This window comes from Canis lupus, chromosome 37, assembly GCF_003254725.2.
Source record: "Canis lupus dingo isolate Sandy chromosome 37, ASM325472v2, whole genome shotgun sequence".
Lineage (NCBI taxonomy): Eukaryota > Metazoa > Chordata > Mammalia > Carnivora > Canidae > Canis > Canis lupus.
Genome location: NC_064279.1, coordinates 25,238,400 through 25,258,346, shown reverse-complemented (window position 1 = coordinate 25,258,346; position 19,947 = coordinate 25,238,400). Strand labels below are relative to the sequence as shown.

At 43.7% G+C, this 19,947-nt stretch overlaps 1 protein-coding gene across 1 annotated transcript; it reads left to right on the top strand.

Moving 5' to 3' along the window:
* The first annotated feature begins 1,419 nt into the window (after window positions 1–1,419).
* LOC112656593 (C-X-C chemokine receptor type 2-like) lies at window positions 1,420–5,471 on the top strand. The gene is made up of 2 exons (XM_025441991.2): window positions 1,420–1,509; window positions 2,471–5,471. Exon 2 carries the CDS (start codon window positions 2,479–2,481, stop codon window positions 3,553–3,555), a length of 1,077 nt encoding a protein of 358 aa, XP_025297776.1. The 5' UTR covers window positions 1,420–1,509; window positions 2,471–2,478; the 3' UTR covers window positions 3,556–5,471.
* Window positions 5,472–19,947: the final 14,476 nt, after the last annotated feature.

Genomic DNA, 19,947 nt, shown 5'->3' with positions numbered 1-19,947 from the left:
TTAAACTATAGAGGAGGGTTGGAAAAGAACAACGCCAGACAGACCAGCCTGGCCGTGTGGAAGTGAAGCTTTCAGGCACGCCTCATACATGACTGTGTGGCTGACAGCAATAGACGCTCTGAATCATGGTGGTGACCTGATCCGTGAATCAGAGCAGATGTGTCTAATGTCATTTCTTCTACAACTATTTATTTATTTATTTATTTATTAAATGGTATCTCACTGTGCTTTTGTCAAAGTGTGCATTTTCTTACTTTTCTATTTTTTTAAGATTTTTATTTATTTATTCATGAGACACACACACACACACACACACACACACAGAAGCAAAGACAGGCAGGGGGAGAATCAGGCTCCATGCAGGGAGCCCGACGTGGGACTCGATCCAGGACTCCAGGATCAGGCCCTGGGCTGCAGGCAGCACTAAACCGCTGAGCCACTCGGGCTGCCCAACAACCATTGATTTAACACCAACTTTGTTCCCTGGCGGAGGATCAGAAGATGGATCAGATCAGAGAGGGTCTCTATTCTCTAGAGGCTCACAGTCTGGGGGGGCACTGGGGGAGCCTGACTTGTAAACACATCGTTATAACGCAGTGGGTTCATGTTGTAACAATGGAGAAGTGGGTACCATACCAGAGGAGTAAAGCCAGGGACAAACATTAGCTACTGGGAACAGCTGAGGCAGGGTCCAAGAAGCCATTCTATATTCTGAGAGCGGAGCAAGATGAGCTTAACCCCAACTCCTCTGTTCATGGATTGCCCCAGCACCGATGGTCTACTTGTCTGGCCAGGCTGTAGGAGTGGTCCCTGCCCCCAGCCTCAGGCCATTCTAATCAACCAGTTGTTGATAGTGGTTGTGTGGTGTGTGGGGTGAGGAAGGATAGTTCTCCCTCTCATCTTCTTGACATTCCCCCCCAACTGGGACCACCCCAAAGAAGCCTACAAGAGAAGTAAAAACTGTGTGCTTGTTGTCCAAACGCAGCTTAAGGACTGCCCTCCACCTCCTTCCCACCAGATCACTCCCCCCAATCCCTCCTAAGTGTGTGTGGGGGTGCTCTTACCAGGCTGGCCTACAGTGGACTCCTTCTGAAGTCTCTACTGTAAAAAGAAAAACCCTCTGCTCTTTATTTATGTCAAAGGAAGTTGGAAGCTTTCAAAGATGATTTACTAGGGAATTTAAGGGATAAACAAGTGGACACACATGCAAGAAAATGAAAAGAACAAAAATAGTCATCCATGTGGAGAGTTCAGAGAGAGAACTCTTAACTCCACCTTCGTGTCTGATACCTCTGCTTGACATCTGGGTCCTGGGAGGCTCTGATCCCCTGTGGTCCCTTGATATCATCTATTATCCAAATATGGATGTGGGCAGGGCTCAGAGAGGAGGCGTGTGGTGACAAGCCTTCCCTATTTCCCTTTATTCATCAAGGTTCTTCGAACTGTTAAGTCATTCTGGTCTCTGAGCTCCAGGCTTTTACAGTTGGACACACCTAGCCAGTGCCTCAGGTAAGAAGCCATTTCTGTTGCCAGGACTATCCTCGGGGAGGGAGACTTGGTTTGACTATATTTTAGAAAATGCATCCATTTCTCTGGGACCTGAAGATTTCTGCTCACTTGGCTTCCTGCCTCCTCCCTTGTGACCACTTATTCAATTCTGATCTCATACATGGCTGTAGTTGGTAACAAGGGGGACACAGTCTTGTCACCTCTTCCTTTCACACCTCTCCATTTTTGTGGGGAAGATGCTTACATTTCCCCAATCTGCTGTTTATTGCTTTGCCCTCAAATGCAGTCTTCTATAAAAATTCAGTATCTGCAGACAGAGAAAACATACTAATGTGTGAATCAGAATGATAGAACCTCAGGCTTGAGAGCAGCTCAGGGGTTATATACGCTGCCTCCCTCCACTTGCAGATGAGAAAACAGAAATCTATGAAGGTAAAACAACCCACTGAAAGTCATGCAGGTTATTATTGATAAATAAGGATAAAGTGAGGACTGATACCAGATATCCTTATTTCCAGTCTTGGTAACTTCCCAAAGATCTTCATATTGTTTTCTGGAGAGCCTGGGAGCTTTGGGGGAGTCACCTTAACAGCTGTTTGGGTAGAAATAGCAGGACCTCCTTCTTCCCAGCAGATGAGTTTTTGTTGGTTTTACGTGTTGGTCTTTTGGTGTGGTTTTGCTCCAGTAAAGTGTTTCACGATTTAGAAAGATATTCGAACACTGCTGATGGTTCTGTGGATGTTTAGGGGGGTGATAACAGGGTATAAAAGATTCCCTCAAATGATGATGCTATGAACTTGATCTCTAAAGAAGCTCAAAATAGAAGAGAAGGAAGGGATCTCCTGTTGCCAAACCAGCAGAGAAGCAGAAGATATCCCAGTAACTGTTCTCACATCCTTGATTGAGTGACTTTAATCTGAGTTACTAAATCACGTTTCTTTCCTTTGAATCTTTCAACTAGATTGAACCATGACTGTCTTTATGATAAATATGTGGAACATTACTGATTGGTGGGAGTCGGCTGAGGATGAATTTGGAGACTTCACTGGCACACCACCCACAGAAATATATAGTCCCTGTAAGATAGACACTGAGACACTCAACAAGTATGCCGTGGTCGTCATCTATGCCTTGGTCTTTGTGCTGAGCCTGCTGGGAAACTCCCTAGTCATACTCGTTGTCTTATACAGTCAGATCGGCCACTCTGTCACCGACGTCTACCTGCTGAACCTGGCCATAGCTGACCTGCTCTTCGCCCTGACCTTGCCTATCTGGGCTGTCTCCAAGGTAAAGGGCTGGATCTTTGGCACACCCCTGTGCAAGATCGTCTCGCTCCTGAAGGAAGTCAACTTCTACAGTGGTATTCTCCTACTGGCTAGCATCAGCATGGACCGCTACCTGGCCATTGTCCATGCCACCCGCAGGCTGACCCAGAAGAGGCACTGGGTCAAGTTCATATGCTTAGGCATCTGGGCCCTGTCCCTCATCCTGTCCCTGCCCATCTTCGTCTTCCGCAGGGCCATCAATCCCCCCTACTCCAGCCCAGTCTGCTACGAGGACATGGGTACCAATACAACAAAATTGCGGATAGTGATGCGGGCCCTGCCCCAGACCTTTGGCTTCATCGTGCCCCTGATGATCATGCTGTTCTGCTATGGGCTCACCCTGCGCACGCTGTTTGAGGCCCACATGGGGCAGAAGCACCGGGCCATGCGGGTGATCTTTGCTGTCGTGCTCGTCTTCCTGCTCTGCTGGCTGCCCTACAACCTGGTCCTGGTCGCAGACACCCTCATGAGGCTCCAGGCCATCGAGGAGACCTGTCAGCGCCGCAATGACATTGGCCGTGCCCTGGATGCCACCGAGATTCTGGGCTTCTTCCACAGCTGCCTTAATCCCCTCATCTATGCCTTCATTGGCCAGAAGTTTCGCCATGGACTCCTCAAGATCATGGCCTTCCATGGGCTCATCAGCAAGGAGTACCTGCCCAAGGACAGCAGGCCTTCCTTTGTTGGCTCTTCTTCAGCGAACACTTCTACTACTTTCTAAGCACCCCCTGCCCCGGTTGCAGTCCCTCAGGGCTCTCCCTCGCCATCAGCATCCCGTTCCAAACCTCATGTCCACTGGCTGTTCACAGTCTCTGTGTCAAGGCAGCTCCCAGCTGTGGTTCCAGGGAGTTGCTGGGGCCACGTCCTTTTCAGGCCCATTGTATGGTTTAGGGAGCCTGCCCTGCTGCCCCACCCCTTACTATAGCTACAGTGTCAGCTGCTAGAGCTCACTGAGCCCACAGCACTCTGTTCTCTGAGGCAGCTAAAGATGTTTAAAAGATATCCTTTTAAATGACACCAGAAAGTTCCTACCATTGGGAGCCTTTAGTGGCAAGCGACATTAGTAGCTGCCCCAACTCTCCCTTTCTTGCTTGCCAGCAAAGCCCTCCTCCCTTGAGAGAGGCTGAAAAGGACAGGTACTCACTTCTAAAGACTCCCTTAAGCTAGGAGTGGCCCTGTCATTCACTTCTGACTGCTGAACTTTCAGGACAATGGTGTGCTGGGAAACCACTCTACTGGGGGAAAGAAATCTTGGTCTGTAGCATTTGCCAGGTGACCTGGTGTAAATGCCCCCACCACGGTGATTTCAAGGGTTTTCAAGTGTTTGGCAACCAGCTCACAAAAATCTAGGAAATGTAATGAGCTGCTTTCACAAGCAGGTACAAACTGGCTTCAGCACACCATTGCTTAAGAGGAAGTCTACTGGGGCCAGGGACTCCTGGGAAATACTCCTGATTGAAAAAAGAAATGCACACACACACACACACACACACACACACACCCTTGTTTCATTCTTGCCTTTGAATATGGTTGTAGGATATGATGTGACAGAGAGGCAACAAGTATGCTCAACACACTGAGGCAGATGGAGCGGGTGAGGACAAAGAGCCCAGAAGGAAACCTAAGCATAAATGGTCAAATGATTTTCAACAAGGGGCACCAAGATTATTCAATGGGGAGAGGATAGTCGTTCAACAAATGGTGTTGGGCAAAGTAGCTATCCACACACACAGGAACGAACTTGGTCCCTTTCCTTACACTGTCTACAACAGTTAACTCAAAATGAGTCAAAGACCTAATAATAAGCTGAATCTATAAAACTCTTAGAAGAAAATACAAAGGAAATGCTTCATCTGGTTTGAGGTTGGGGATGGGGAGAAGTTCAGAGATGAGGTTTAGATCAAGGTTGAGACTGGAATCAGGGATGAGGTTGGAGTTAGAGGTGATGCAGCAGGGAGCCAGAGATGGGGTGGCAGCTTGGGACAAGGTGGAAGGTAAGAAAAGGATGAGTGTCAGGTACAGGAGGAAATGCAGAATAAGGAGAAGCTGAGGCTGGGGTTAATGATATTCAGGGAAGTTCAATGGGGTTGGGACTAGGTATGGAGTGAAGTATAGGAATGGGATCAGTGTGCAGGTGTGGTGACGCTCAGGGAGAGATGTTAGAACTGGGGTGAATGTCAGGGGCTACTCCAGTTAGAGACATCACTGGCAGAGTCATCATTTTCTGGGGAGCATTGTCTAAGATGTTATCTGGGGTCCAGGATGGAGGTACCTTGGCTGTTCAACTGAGGCTCTCCAAGTGGATTGATGAGAAAAGCTGGAAGAATGCAGAAGAAAACCAGGGAGGAAGGCTGGCAACTGGGCCTGGGAACCTCCCCTTCCTTCCCTCTCTCCCTTCCTCCCTCCCCTAATGCACTTCCACCTCTCCTGTGACGTGCTTAAATGCCCATCTTCCTTCATCCTCTGCTGTCCCAAAGACAACTTGGTCAGGGGCTTCAGTAAATAAACATAGATCCTTATTGGGTCTGGGGAAATGCAAATGACTAATACATATCTGAAAAGGCCAAAACTTGGCCTCGATAGGAACCTGGGAAGTGGGAATCAAACAGCAATAAAATAACTTGAAAGTGTTTCAAAGAGAGAGGGATATACAGTTCACTCTCAAACAACACGAGTTTGCATTGCATGGGTCCACTTACATGTGGATTTTTAAAATAACTACAGTACTATAAATCTATTTTCATCATGATTTTTTAAAAATTTTAAGTACAGTCTACCCCCTCCACCCAACATGGGGCTTGCACTCACGACCCCAAGACCAAGAGTCACATGCTCCACCAACTGAGCAAGCCAGGTGACCTTCATGATCTTCTCAATAACGTTTTCTCCAGCTTACTCCATTGTAAGGATACAGTATATAGAGCACACCCAATATGTGTTCATCAGTGATTTTTGTTATTGGTAAGGCTTCTGGTCAACAGTAAGTTGTTAGCAGTTAAGTTTTAGGGGAGCCAAAAGTTACATACAAATTTTCAACAGCACGGTGGGGTCCGTGTCTCTAACCCCTGTGGAGTTTTAAGGGTCAACTGTAGTCAGAATTCCCTTTGGGGGTGGGGGATGGGGTAACTGGGTGATGGACATGAAGGAGGGCACGTGATGTAATGAGCACTGGGTGTTATATAAGACTAATGGATCACTGACCTCTACTTATGAAACTAATAATACATGTCAATTGATTGAATTTAAATAAAAAATAAACAGCAAAACAAAAGAATTTCCTTTAAACAGGGGTGGCATTGTTCCATTAGATTTTCTTTTAAGATTTTATTTATTTATTCATGGCAGACACAGAGAGAGAGAGAGAGAGAGAGAGAGAGGCAGAGGAAGAAGGGGGCTTCATGCAGGGAACCCAACATGGGACTCGATCCCGGGTCTCCAGGATCACACCCCGGGCTGCAGGCAGCGCTAAATCGCTGAGCCACGGGGGCTGCCCTCCCTTAGATTTTCAATGCAAAGTGTAATTCTCTGATTAGACCACAAGACACAAATGATTTGGATTCAGATCTGTATCAATGTCAGGAGGTGGGTCCTAAAATAAAATAATGAAATATAAAAAGCAAGTGTTTCAACCACTCGATAGGGTAAGGATTAGATACGTGGTCAAGGTCAGGGAGAGGGTTCACCTCAGAGAGGGCGCAGCATCCAGGGTGAGCCTGGGATCAGGGATGGGGTACATCTTGGGAGGGGACTGGGGTATCAGAGATGGTAGAGAGCGAGGGATGGGACTAGGTTAGAAATGTGGGCAACATCAAGGATAGAGTGGGGGACAGGGATTGGGATATGAATGTGTGTTCTGTTCAGTGCCTGCTGATTTTAAGTCTTGAAAATTTGTTTTAGGGGAAGCTGGCTGGCTTAGTGGAAAGAGCATGGGACTCTTGATCTCAGGCTCATGATTTTGAGCCCCACCTTGGGTGTAGAGATTACTAAAAATGAATGAAAGAATGAATGAGTGAAGGAACTAAAAAAATAATGTTTTTAAAAAATGAAAATTTGTATTGTAAGCCAGGTTAAAAATTTTCAGTCTCCATGTAAATAATTATGTTGAAATATACTATTTTCCCCTACTTTAGTTACCCTTCTGACCAACCATGGCTCCCTCGCCTTCTCTCGCCCCCACTCCAGTGGCTCGTTCTTACTAGTTCCAGCAAAAAACATTAATTGAGAGTCTGGGTTTTATTCTGTAGGGGTTTAAGATGGCCCCTTTCCCTGCAACTTGCATTTGAACTCGAGACTTTCAGAGGAAATAAAATAATGTAGATGAAATAAAATGACCACCTCCTCTCTGGTCTAAGGGTCTTTCTCAAGATGTGTCTTCTCTGAGATGACCACTAACTGAGAAATCATGATGGACTACAGCCTTTTGTTGTTTCCATGCAGAGGTTGGAATGGCCAAAGATCTCTGGGCTTGGCCCTTCTAGAAAACCACAAGTAGCTATGTTCTTACCACAGTTGCTTTTATCCATCCTGGTGCTCTGCTTTTAAACTCAAGATCCTTTTTTCAACCTTGAGGGTAAACATGAATTTAAGAACTAAAACTATGTAAAATACACAAAATACATTTCAGACTTTCAAAAAATTAATGTTTTAAAATAAAAATATTTTATGTACATTGTTAAAAAAAGTGAAATAGCTTTATAAAGCTTATAATAAACGTCATCAGCAGCCCTCCTGCCATACTCCCTGCAGGCAAAGGGGGCAACTTTCAATTCTCATAGCTGTTTCATTTAATAGTAATGCACATACTTCTAAATATCATGCTTATTCAGCTGGCTCTTGATATTTTTCCACCCACTTTTTTTTTCCACCCACTTTTAAATATCATTTATTTACTTTCTCTTTTGGCTTCTGAAGATTTAACATTCTTTCAAACTCTCTCCAGCATTTGCCCCTGTCCAAGGAAACACAAATATGGCCCCCACCATTCTCCCAGGACAGATAACCACACTTTTTGGTTAAATCAGCGTTCAATGTTTTCCTTATAATAACTATATAAGAAATTATTCACAGTTGGGTACAATGTTTACATTTCCTTTCTTTGTACAAGTTCTGTTTTCTCTAGAATTAACAATAGGATTTTCATCATTACTTTTTATTACATCATTCTCAGATGTCTCCCTCAATACATTCATATTCATCAGGTAACCTTTATATATATATATATATTTTTTTTTTCTTTCTTGGAGACCTTTCTTCTGGAACCCTTCATAGTCCTGTTTTCAATCTGGACAGATTACTCTTTAAGCCTGTGCTTTTTCTTTTCTTTTTTTCTAAATTCCTTTAACTGCTTTACCAGATTAATTTTAGAATCTGATAGCCAATTTTTGCAAAATTATCCTACTGGGATTTTTAATTTGGATTATGTTGAATCTGCAGATCAATTTGGAAGAGTTGACATCTTAACAATACTGAGTTTTCCAATCCATAGCATGGTACTTTTCTCCAATTTTTCACATCTTGTCTAATTTATCTAGGCAATGTTTTGTAGTTCTCAGTATATCGATCTTGTACATGTTTTGTTAAATTTATCCCTAAGTATTTTGTGGTTATTTGGATGCTATTATAAGTGGTATTTAAATTTTTGTCCAGGTTTTTTTCTTACCAGTATGTAGGAATATAATTGAGTTATATATATTGACCTCATATTGTAGGAGGTCAGGAAATTCTCTTATTAGTTCTAGTGGTTTTATTTTTTAAAGGTCCTTTTGGATTTTATAGTACATAATTATGTCATCTGAGACTAAAGACAGTTTTATTTATTCCTTTTAAAAATGTCTTTTATTTATTTTTCTTGCCTTAATTCATTGGCCAGGACCTCCAGTCCAATGCTGAATAGAGATTGTGAGAGTGGAAATCCTCGCCCTGTTCCCAGTCATTTGGTTTTTCTCTCTTAAATATGATGTTAGCTAAAGATTTTTCATAGAGAACCTTTATCAGATCGAAGAAGTTCCTTTCATGAATGGGTGTTAAATCTTCCTCTTTCTTTAAGTATATGGCTCTGGAGCCAGACTATTGCTGCTTACAGGCTTCATGACCAAGGGCAGATTACTTAGCTTCCCTCTATTACCTTTTAAAATGTAGATAATAACAATGCTCATGGGGATCCCTGGGTGGTGCAGCGGTTTGGCGCCTGCCCTTTGGCCCAGGGCGCCATCCTGGAGACCCGGGATCGAATCCCACGTCAGGATCCCTGCATGGAGCCTGCTTCTCCCTCTGCCTGTGTCTCTGCCTCTCTCTCTCTCTCTCCCTCTCTCTCTGTGTGTGTGTGACTATCATAAATAAATAAAAAAAAACAATGCTCAGTTATTTTCTATGAAGATTAAATTAAATCAGCACATATACACACATGTGACATTTAGAAGACTGCCTAGCATACAATAGGTACTATATAAATGCCATGGATAATCATTATTTTCATTTATCCCTTATTTTCCTGGATTACTGGATTTTGTTAAGGAAGGATATGTGGGGAATAACTTTTTGAGACCTTGAATTTCCAAAAAAGATTTTTAAAATATTTTATTTATTTATTTGAGATATAGAGAAAGAGCAGGAGAGAGGGAGTACAAGCTGAGGGGGAGGGCAGAGGGGGAGGGAGAAGCAGAGTCCCTGATGAGCAGGGAGTGATCACAGGACCCTGAGATCATGACCTGAGCTGAAGGGAGATGCCTAACCAACTGAATCACCTAGGCACAGCACCCCTCCCCACCAACTTTAATTTGGTATTTTGGCTGAGTGTTGAATTCTAGATTGGAATTCATTTTTCTTCAGAATTTTTCTGTCTCTTAATTTCTTCTAGCTTCTAAGGTTGCTGTTGAGACTGCTGATGCTATTCTAATTCTTGAACTGTTGTATGAGACTGGTGTTTTTCTCTTAGAAACTTTTATAGGGCTCCTGGCTGGCTCAGTTGGTAGAGTATGTGACTCTTGACCTCAGGGTTGCAAGTTCAAATGCCATGTTGGGAGTAGAGATTACTTTAAAAAGGAGAACTTTTAGGATATTCTCTTTATCTTCTTAGTTTTAGAAGGGATGAAGATGTGCCTTGGTGGGGCTCTTTTTCTCATTCATTTTGAATCCTTTTAATGTGGAACTCAGGTTCTGTGAAATTTTCTGGTATTATTTATTAGATGGTTTTCTACCCTTCATTTTCTCTATTCTCTTCTTTCTAGAATTCCTTTTACTTGGGTGTTAAACTCCCCAAAGTTGATTCTCTAATACATTTTTTTGTTAGCAACTTTTTGCCTGTTTTTCAATATCTTCATCTTTCCACTTCTTGTGAAGTGACCCTTAACTTTCTTGTCCAGCCTGTGAATTGGAATTTAACATTTATAATATCATATTTTAAATTTCCAATAGGCCTTTTCCCCCCTGTTCCCCAAGATTCTCTTTTATAATACCTTTTTCTTGCCTCATGGTTGCAATATTTCCTCTTACCTTTCTGAGGATATTATGGTTTTTGTGAAGATTTCTTTAGCTCCCTTCATTGTCTTTTCTTCTGGTCTAATAACATCTACGTTCTGATTTCTGTTAAAAAATCTCTTATATTTTCTCACATATTTTCTTTGTTCTTGTACATTGTAAGGTTATGCCTTAAAAACCCCTTTAGTGTCATTTTCAGTGGATTTTTGAGGGGGAGCAGAGATAAAAAACAGTCCTTCAATCTTCCATTTTTAACATAAAATTCCCCTGGATTTATAAAATATACTTATTTTATTTTTAAAAGGATATTATTAAAAAATTAAAGGATATTATTTATTAGAGAGAGAGAGCAAGCAAGACGGAGAGGAAGAGAGAGAGCATGAGTGGGGGGAGGAGCAGAGGGAGAGGAAGGAGCAGACTCCCCACTGAGCAAGAAGCCCAATGCGGGGCTCAATCTGGGGACTCTGGGATCATGACATGAGCTGAAGGCAGACCCCTAACCAACTGAGCTACCCAGGTGTCCCAAAATATACTTATTTTAAAGGCACAAGAAGATTGCTTTGCTATATTCCATTCCTCAGGTATAAATTCTCCCATTAAAAAAAATATTTAATTTATTTATTTACAAAAGACACAGAGAGAGAATGAGAGAGAGAGAGGCAGAGACAGAGGGAGAAGCAGGCTCCATGGAGGGTGCCCAATGGTGGACTCGATCCTGGGACTCCAGGACCACACCCCCAGCTGAAGGCAGGTGTGAAAGTGCTGAGCCACCCAGGGATCTCAAATTCTCCCATTTGTTATGTTGACTGACTTGATTATAGTGGTATTAGTTCTTTGTAATAGTTGATTATGAGTTCATCTGTTGAAGAGCATTTTTTTTTCCCATGGGAGTCTTGCATGTGTTTTAGATTATGAAGAATCTACATAGGAGTAGTGTCATGGCTGTCCTTGCTGGAGTTCTACTGGGTCAGATGGTTCAGAGTATTGTTATTTTTTGGTCTTGGGTTTTCATACCATTTCAAAGGTCAGATTTGTGTCCTCTCCATTTGCTACTCAGGCTTGGGATTTGGGACTGTCCCCCAGGTGGCTCTCTTTCCCCTATGGCCTAGAACTCCTTCCTGATATATTTCTAAGTTCCTTTTCCATATAGCCCTTAGATCTCTCTCTCTCTCCTTTTGCTTTTGATTTCAGGCATTTATTTAAAATACATGTCATCTAACATATTTCTATGTAGATTGTGGTGTGTTGTTTCCCATGCACCCTCAGTCCACCATTGTGATGACAGGATATCAATAAACATTCAAATAGCACACAAAATGAAAACAAGGTTTCCCTTCCTATTCTTTATTTTATTTCCATAAAGACAAGTACTGTTGAAAAATTCTCCCAATACATTTTAAATGTCAACTTGGAAAGCACATCGATCAGATTTCTAGTTAACTCACAGCATGAATGCATATGTGTATGTTGGAGGTGAATGGCACTGTGTTATCCAGAATTATCGCCCCTTCTTTTAGCCCAATTCAGATCGGGGGCATGGGGTGGGTGGGTGAGAGAAATAATATAGAGAAGGTAAGTAGGAAGGTGCTTGTGATGAAATCCAGTCACTTCCGACATGGGAAGAAGTATTGCTCAACAGAAATATGAGGCCACATCCGTACATCTCTTCGTTCCCCTGTTGTAAACAAGGCTGTCTTCCTGAAAGAGCTGGCTTTGCTCCAACTTTGAAAGTGTGGAGGGTGGAGAAAAACTAAACATATAGTGCTGGGCTCCCCACTTTGCCAGTGTCCTGTGTACTCCTCTTGGCTGGGGTCTTGATGATACTTAGCATGTACCATCCCCTGTGCCCACTGACCAAGGTCTTTTAGAAAACATACATTAACAAGCAAGAATCAACTAACCAGGTAACTGATTACGTATCAAATGCCTACAATGCCCCCAACTTTGTGTTAGATCTTGAAGATGAGGGCACATACTATAGAAATGAAACTGAGGGCATAAAGGAAACTTGTGAATGGAGGGTATGCCAAGAGTTCATGAAATTTCCTGTAGTGTTATGGTAACCAGAACAAAGAGGTCTATCTGGGGGTCCTAATGTACCACAATCAATCTGAAGGTTTGGGGGAAATGCTTCTAATTAAATACAAGAGAAAGAAAAGAAGGACTTAGTAGCTGTGTGACTTTGAATATACATTAAAATTTTCTGAAACTCAGTTTCCTCTTTATTGAAATGAGGTCTGGTTAGGTAAGCTCCCTTCCAGTTCCAGGAGGTGATCTAAACCTAAGAGTCTACTTGGTATAAAATGTTTATTTTTGCTCAGATCACAATCATCCGTGATTAGGTACATTGTAGAAGGCCGTTTCTTTGTGGTTTCTAGGAAGCTGCTGACCAGGCCTAACATGAGGGGTCCTAGAGAGGCCTCCCTTCTTTCTCCTACTCTTCCCTCATTCCTCTTTTCTTCTGCCTCCCCTTCCAATACCTTCTCCTATCATCTGTCAACAATTCATTATTTGGGGTAGGCAGGCCCTCTGGGAAAAGAACAAATACCCCTGGGGGAGGAAAATACTTCTCTTTCAGTCACTAAGCCTAGAACAAGAATGAACACAGAAGACTCTCTGAGCCATTAGGCTGGCTTCTCAAGGTCATATCAAGGTCTGACATGTCATCTTAGCCTGTCACTAACAGATGTGTCTGCTAATTGGAAACCTAATCAGTGCCAGGCTCTGTGAAAGGCACTTCTTGCATTCGATGATTTCATTAATGCTCACTGAGACCTTATGGTAGGAATTACTATTATTTCCATTTTACAGATAAGGGAAATAAGAGCCAAAGAGATTGAGTACCTCATTCAAGGTAACACAGCAGCAGATAAGTGGCAAAACTGGAGATTACATCAAGGACTAAGTACTTTTAGAGTCTGAGCTCTCAACTGCTCATGGTAGGTGGAGAAGCACTGTGGTAGAGCAAGAGGCATGGTGGTGGGGATTTGAGCCAGGCTGGGTCTTTGTCTACCTTGACTTTTATGAACTTGAGCAAGTAACTTAACTTTTCTGAATCCTTGTCTCCTTGAAAGGATGGTAACATTAGATGCTTGTCAAGGTTCAAGGTAATATATGCCAGGCTCTTGGAATAAATGAGGGCCTTGACAAATGGCAGACATTATTACTATTGCAGAGAGTCTTGGGAAGATGACTCAGCTGAAGAACAGGCAAGTATCCCCAAACCTTCTAACTTTAATGGTGGTGCTTCTTGCATGACATCACGGGGACAAGGGGCTGATGGGAGAGTTGGGATAAACCACTTTCATAGGCATTGGGCTGCTCTGAGATGAAAGGACAGGACTTGGAAAGGGGATCAATGGTCTAGCTTCATGTTCCTTCAACAACCATTTTTTCTCTTCTCTCGAACTATTTGCATTAGGATACAGCTCCTTTCTTATAATAACCTACCCTTGACCCCATTATGTCCCTGTCAGGTATAGTCCTGTTTCTCTGCTCTATTTTGCAGCCAAGATCTGAGTCTTGTGGCTCAGATTTATTTTTTTTAAAGTTTTCTTTTTTAAAGATTTATTTATTTACTTGAGAGAGAGAGAGAGAGAATACATAAGAAGGGGGAAGGGTATAGGGAGAGGGAGAAACAGAATCTTAAGCAGACTTCACCCCTAGTGCAGAACTTGATACAGTGCTCAATCTCACGACCCTGAGATAGTGACCTGAGACAAAATCAAGAGTTGGCCACTCAACCGACTAATCCACCCAGGGCCCCGCCATGAGGCTGGTTCTGTATTTAGTCCATTTTATAGGAGGAAACTGAGGCACAACAGTTTAACTAGAGTTGGAATGTGCATGTAGGGATCTGGCCCCAGGGCTTACCACCTAAGCTAAACCTACTTATTGGTAGTAGGCCCTGGGGCCAGATCCCTAAGTTGCTAAACCTACCACCTAAACCAGCTCCGAATATATTTACCTACTTCTCATGACAGATGCTAATAAATGAAGAAGTTTAGGACTGCTCTCTAAGTCTCTAGCTTTGGGTTTTCTTTCCTCTTGAATCTTTATCTATAGGTACTGGAAGAAAGAGGTCATGGGCACATTCCCATGAATCTTGCTGCCAGTCCTATGGGAATTAGGTTCCCTAGCAACCTGACAGGAGGCTTTCTGGTATAGTGAACAGGGCAATGGATGAAGGACTCAGAGACCAGGGTCCTGCTCTGCTTTTGTCACTTGTAGTTTAAAATCTTTGGCAAGTGTCCAGTCCACCTGCTCTGGGTCTTGAGTTACTCACCTGTCAGAAGGGGATTTCAGTGTATAAGGGGATATTTTAAGTTCCCTTCCACCCAGAAGCATAGGTTTAGGTAGGGCAGTCCAGGGCCACCACTCGCAGATGGGCAGATTTGACACTGCACTGCCTAAGAGGTGCCATTTGCATAGAGTAAGATGTAAATAACATACTTATATGTATATGTCCTAAACTGAATTAGCAGGATCCTTCCATCAACAGTGGGTTTTTGTGCAACCCTGACCTTGGTCCCTGAGAGTTACTATGACATGGAGACTCCTGAGCCTTTCAGGAGCAACCTGAGAGTCATGCTCCTGCATTTTGGCGACTGAATTAGACTCAAGCATGGACTTACAGGGCAGCAGAGTTGACCAAAGTGCCATAGGCAGCTGTGCCGTCTAGTGTAGTAAATCCCTTAGCATAATGCTGGATATCCAAGAAGGTCATCTAGAAACGCTAGCTGGGATTATTACTGTATGGAATAGAGAAGAACATCAGACAGATCACCTCATGGGACTCAAGAGTTTCTGAGCCGGCTTGGCACCGAGCCAGCTTTGATAGGAAGCTGACCCTACTGTTTTTGGTCAGGGGAACATGTCTGACATCAGACTTTGCAAGGCTTTGTTGAGAAATCAGTTGTGTATCTGTCTTCTCCGGGAAGGTGACTTGTGAATGTGCCTGAAGCTGCTGGGGGAGGGGCCTTGAGCTGGGAATGTGACCTCTGTTCCTCTCTCCATTCCCTCCCCACCCCCACATCTGTTCCACCAGGTGGAATGGTCAGAAGGAAGCTGCAATGCAAGGCCACCTTGCTTTGGGCGAGGGGTCAGCAGGAGTTGGGGGTCTTCCTGGAAGCATACAGCATGGAGAGCGAGAAGAAGGAGAACATATACCTGTGAGAGAAAGACTCACCCTCACAAACAGTTCTAATTCCAACAGGGCATCTCTCATCTCTAGTTTGGGCAGCTCTGCCACCATTGCTTCTGGGTGAGTGGGTTTTAAACTTGAGTCTTGATCAGTCTCACCTGGGACTCCAGGTTCCCAGAACCTGCCCTCAGCTACCCTACTCGGTAGGACTGGGGCTCTCACCTTACGTTAACCTTAAGCTGGGGTGGTGAGTTGGACACCTTCCATGTGTCTTCTAGGTTCACTCTCTACCTTTCTTACCCTGCTCCATGCCCTGGGATTCCAACTGAGATGCACCATCTCAACCCATTTCCCTGTCCTCTGGATTCCGAGCCCAGCCAATGGGAACCCTTGGAGGAGATGGTGAAGTGGAAGCTTCAAGTCAAGACATTTATTCCTTCAGCTCTGTCTGAGGTCACTAGGTTTGGTTCCTGCCAAGGAGCCCTCATCATACAGCTTTCTCCCTGGGCTCCCGTAATGGCTCCCTTGCCTTGCCCCTCAGGCCCAGGGCAGTAACAGCTCCCAACTGTTACTGGCCTTGGGGTCCTGCACCACTCCTCATTACTTGCCCCACATCCTTTCCACATGTTGTTAAACTCTTACGAGTTTGAGAAAACGCTCTCCCCTGATGCAGCTCCATATAGTCTGCTATCTGGTTCTGTCAGGGTTCCGATCTCTTCAGGGATTGTCCGTAAAGTTGCCTTTTAGGCGAGGAGTCCATTTTAAACATGGGGCGCTTTTAGAAATACTGCTTTGTAGCCTTGAACGCTCTCTAGTTCTTTTTTGGACCCTCAGCGCTGAAGTCATTTGAAACTAGGGTGACATTTTGCAAAAGCAACTTTACCAGGAAATGAAGGAAAAACAAAACAAAACAAAACAAAATAAAAGATGCTCACTGAGAAAATATAAGGATATAGAAACGTACCCACAAAGCCTAGCCTCCTTGTCTGTAAGGAGGCCAATATGAGTGTTGCCTGGCATGCCCCCTCCATGGGTGGGCAGGCCTCAGTTCTTGCATTTTTGAGAAAATCCCACCCCAATCAAATACACTGAAACAATATAGAAGTGTACGAATTAATCCTGAATATTACTCCACCCTCCAGCTCTCTTTAACTATAACTCCTTTCAACAACTCTGTGTATTTTCTCCCAGATATTTTTCTGAACATTTATAAACCCACATATATTGTTTTTTACACAAGTGGATAGGCCATTTACTATACACTGTCCTACTTTTCCTTTTTCATTAGATATTATTTCTTAAAGATCTTTCCATGTCCACTCATATAACTACCTCATTATTTTTTAGAGATTTTTTTAACAGCTTTATTGGCTATAATTTACCTACTATAAAATTGATCCACTTAAATATACCAGGCAATAACTCAGCAATTTTATAGAGCTGTGCAATTACGACCATAATCCAGATTTAGAATATTTCCATTGTCCCTAAAAGAGGCCTCGTGCCTGTCTGTAATCATTCCTTGCTCTCCTCTCCAACCTACAAGTCACCCGTCCTCTGTCTCTGTAGGTTTGCCTTTCTTTGAGACATTTTATGTCAGTGGAATCATACAACATGTGGTCTTCTGTTCTGGCGTTAGCCTTGTGTTAAAACCACTGCATTCAATGTATTCCATGGCATGGATGCTCCTTCATAGTTTATTGGGCCCTTTCCCTCTTGTTGAATATTTAGGTTGCTTCTAAGCTTTGAGTTTTATAAATAACACTGTGACAAATATCCTGTATACATTTGTCTACCTATGTGGCTATTTCTATAGGATGGGTTTCTAGAAGTATAATTCCTGGATCAGAAGGTGTGTGTACTTAAATACATATGATCAGATTGCTTTCTCTAAAGGTTGTAACTATTTACCCTACTACAAATCTGGGTGATAATATTGTCTTCTAATTTGGCGGATTTGACCCCAAAACCATAGGAAGTAGTAGCCTCCCCTTGACTCCCTGCAGTTGCTCCTTCAAATGACCAGAATTGTCTCTTTGTTCTTCCAATAACTTTCTTCATTAGTTTTTCCTTTAATTTAATAATTTAAAAGCATTTTTTTATGGTGACTAGGATACATGCTACAGGTTGTAGAAAACTAATGTTTATGCTTTAAGAATAATAATACAACAAATCCCGGGTGCCCATAATCTAGGTAAAGAAAGAGGATATTACCAGTACTCTCAAAAGCCCCAGTGTGTTCCTCCCTGGGAGATTCAAACCCTAAATAAACATTATCCAAACTTTGGCTGTGATCCTTTTTTAGAGTCTGCACGCACCTGTTTGTGTGAAAGATTTTCAATGAGTCAATTTGATTAAGCTGATACAATGTTTCATCAGATTCCCTCCCTTTCTTGCCTAGTTCCACGTTAGTGTCAGCCAGAAGAGACTTGTGTGAGCTTTGGAAAGTGGAACAGAAGCTGCCTTCTTTTTATGTTCTGGAAGGTCAGGGCAAGGCCCCGGATGCTGTTCTATGCTGTCCCTTATTTGCTGGCTCCTCTCGCTAGTGTGGGGCAGCAGCTGAACGGGCCGCACCTCCTCCTCCTGAGCCGGGTGCATTCTGACCTTCATGAGGTTCCAGCTTGTCCCCACTACAGTCTGCTTCATGTGATCTTTCCTTCTTGACTATGTTCTGCCACTTGCAGGTCCCAGCACCAGAAACAAAGACAACAGCCCAACCTAGACTACTTAGCCAGCTCCCACAGTCCCATACAGTCAAATCCCTATAACAAATCTCTCCTCCAAATGGTCCTGCTTTTCTTTTCTTTTTTTTAAAAATTTTAAAAATATTTATTTATTTATTTATTTATTTATTTATTTATTTATTTATTTATGATAGACATAGAGAGAGAGAGAGAGAAAGAGGCAGAGACACAGGAGGAGGGAGAAACATGCTCCATGCCGGGAGCCCGACGCGGGACTCGATCCCGGGACTCCAGGATCGCGCCCTGGGCCAAAGGCAGGCACTAAACCCCTGAGCCACCCAGGGATCCTTTTTTTTCTTTTTTAAACATTTTATTTATTTATTCATGAGGGACAGAGAGAGAATGAGAGAGGCAGAGACATACGCAGAAGGAGAAGCAGGCTCCCTGGGAGGAGCACGATTCAGGACTCAATCCTGGGACCCCGGGATCATGACCTGAGCTGAAGGCAGATGCTCAACCCCTGAGCCACCCAGGGGCCCCAGTCCTGCTTTCCTAATTGAACCCTGTGTGATATGGCATGTGTCCTCAACAGAGACTTTAGTTTTGCTTGTCTTTGAATTTTGTATTGGGCTCCAATCGTCTCTTGTTTTTAGAGAAAGAGTGTGTACCTGTGCGGGTTTGCAAGTGGGGAAGATGGGCAGAGGGAGAGGAAGAGGGAGAGAGCAGAGCCCGTTGTAGGGCTCAATCCCACGTCTTGAGATCATGACCTGAGCTGAAATCAAGAATTGGATACCCAGCCCAGTGAAGCACCCAGGTGCCCCTTCCAACTGTCCCCTTAACTGTCTTAGCTACCAGCTTAGAATAAGGTAACCCCCTCTGAGCTTGCTCTCAAACCTGGGCCCCAAGCTGTTGGCCCTTAACTCCTTCAGATGAATGTAGGCCCTGAAGAAGTGGACCGGTCCCACCTGTATGAGTGGAATGCTCTGAGGGGTTCATATAGATATCTTCCCATCTATTTGTAAGGTGCCTGAAGTGTTACCACTAGAAGAGCAAAATATCTGGAAAAATGAACCACCCTAGGCATTTTTATTCCAGCTCTGCTACTACCCAGCCATGAGATCTTGATCAAGATGCTTTCCTTGGGCCTCAGTGTCCTCATTTGTGTATTGCAAGGGTTGGCGGGGGTGGGAGGGATCCCTATACCTCCTCTGGCTCTGCAATGGCAGGGTGGCGGTTTTCCATGTACGTCAACGTGTGATGAACTTCAATGTGACATGTGCAAACTGGGGGCACGTCCTCGTATCACCCAAGAGACACTGGGGGCTGTCCCTGTTTCGTGAACAAAGGGAGCCCATTCCTGCAGACAACGAGGAGGGATTGTGTTGCAAACTCAGGAGACAGAGAGAGACGATGGAGGGTGTTCATGTAAGAAGGGGAGTGTGTCTCAGAAGCAAGAGGCACCAGCTGAGACTGAGTGGGCAGATCCAGGCAGAAAGGAGCTGGGCCCTGACAGTGGGACTCAGGCCTGGAAACATCGGAGGGAAGGAAGAAATCAACAACTCAAAGACAGGCCCTGGATGTGCCTCCTCCTAGTGATGGCTGGGTTGGTAGGTTAGTTGTGCCAAGACTGTCTTTATGTGAGAGAAGGAGGGAGGAAGGAAGGGAGAGAGAGAATGAGAGAGAGAGAAATATTAACAGAGTTCACGTAAGTGCAACTCAATCTCTGCCTCATTGCTCCTGGGCTTATTTTATTCTCTTATTTTCCTTGGAGAAACGTGCCTCCTCTAGCCCTTGTTATAGGAGCAAAGAG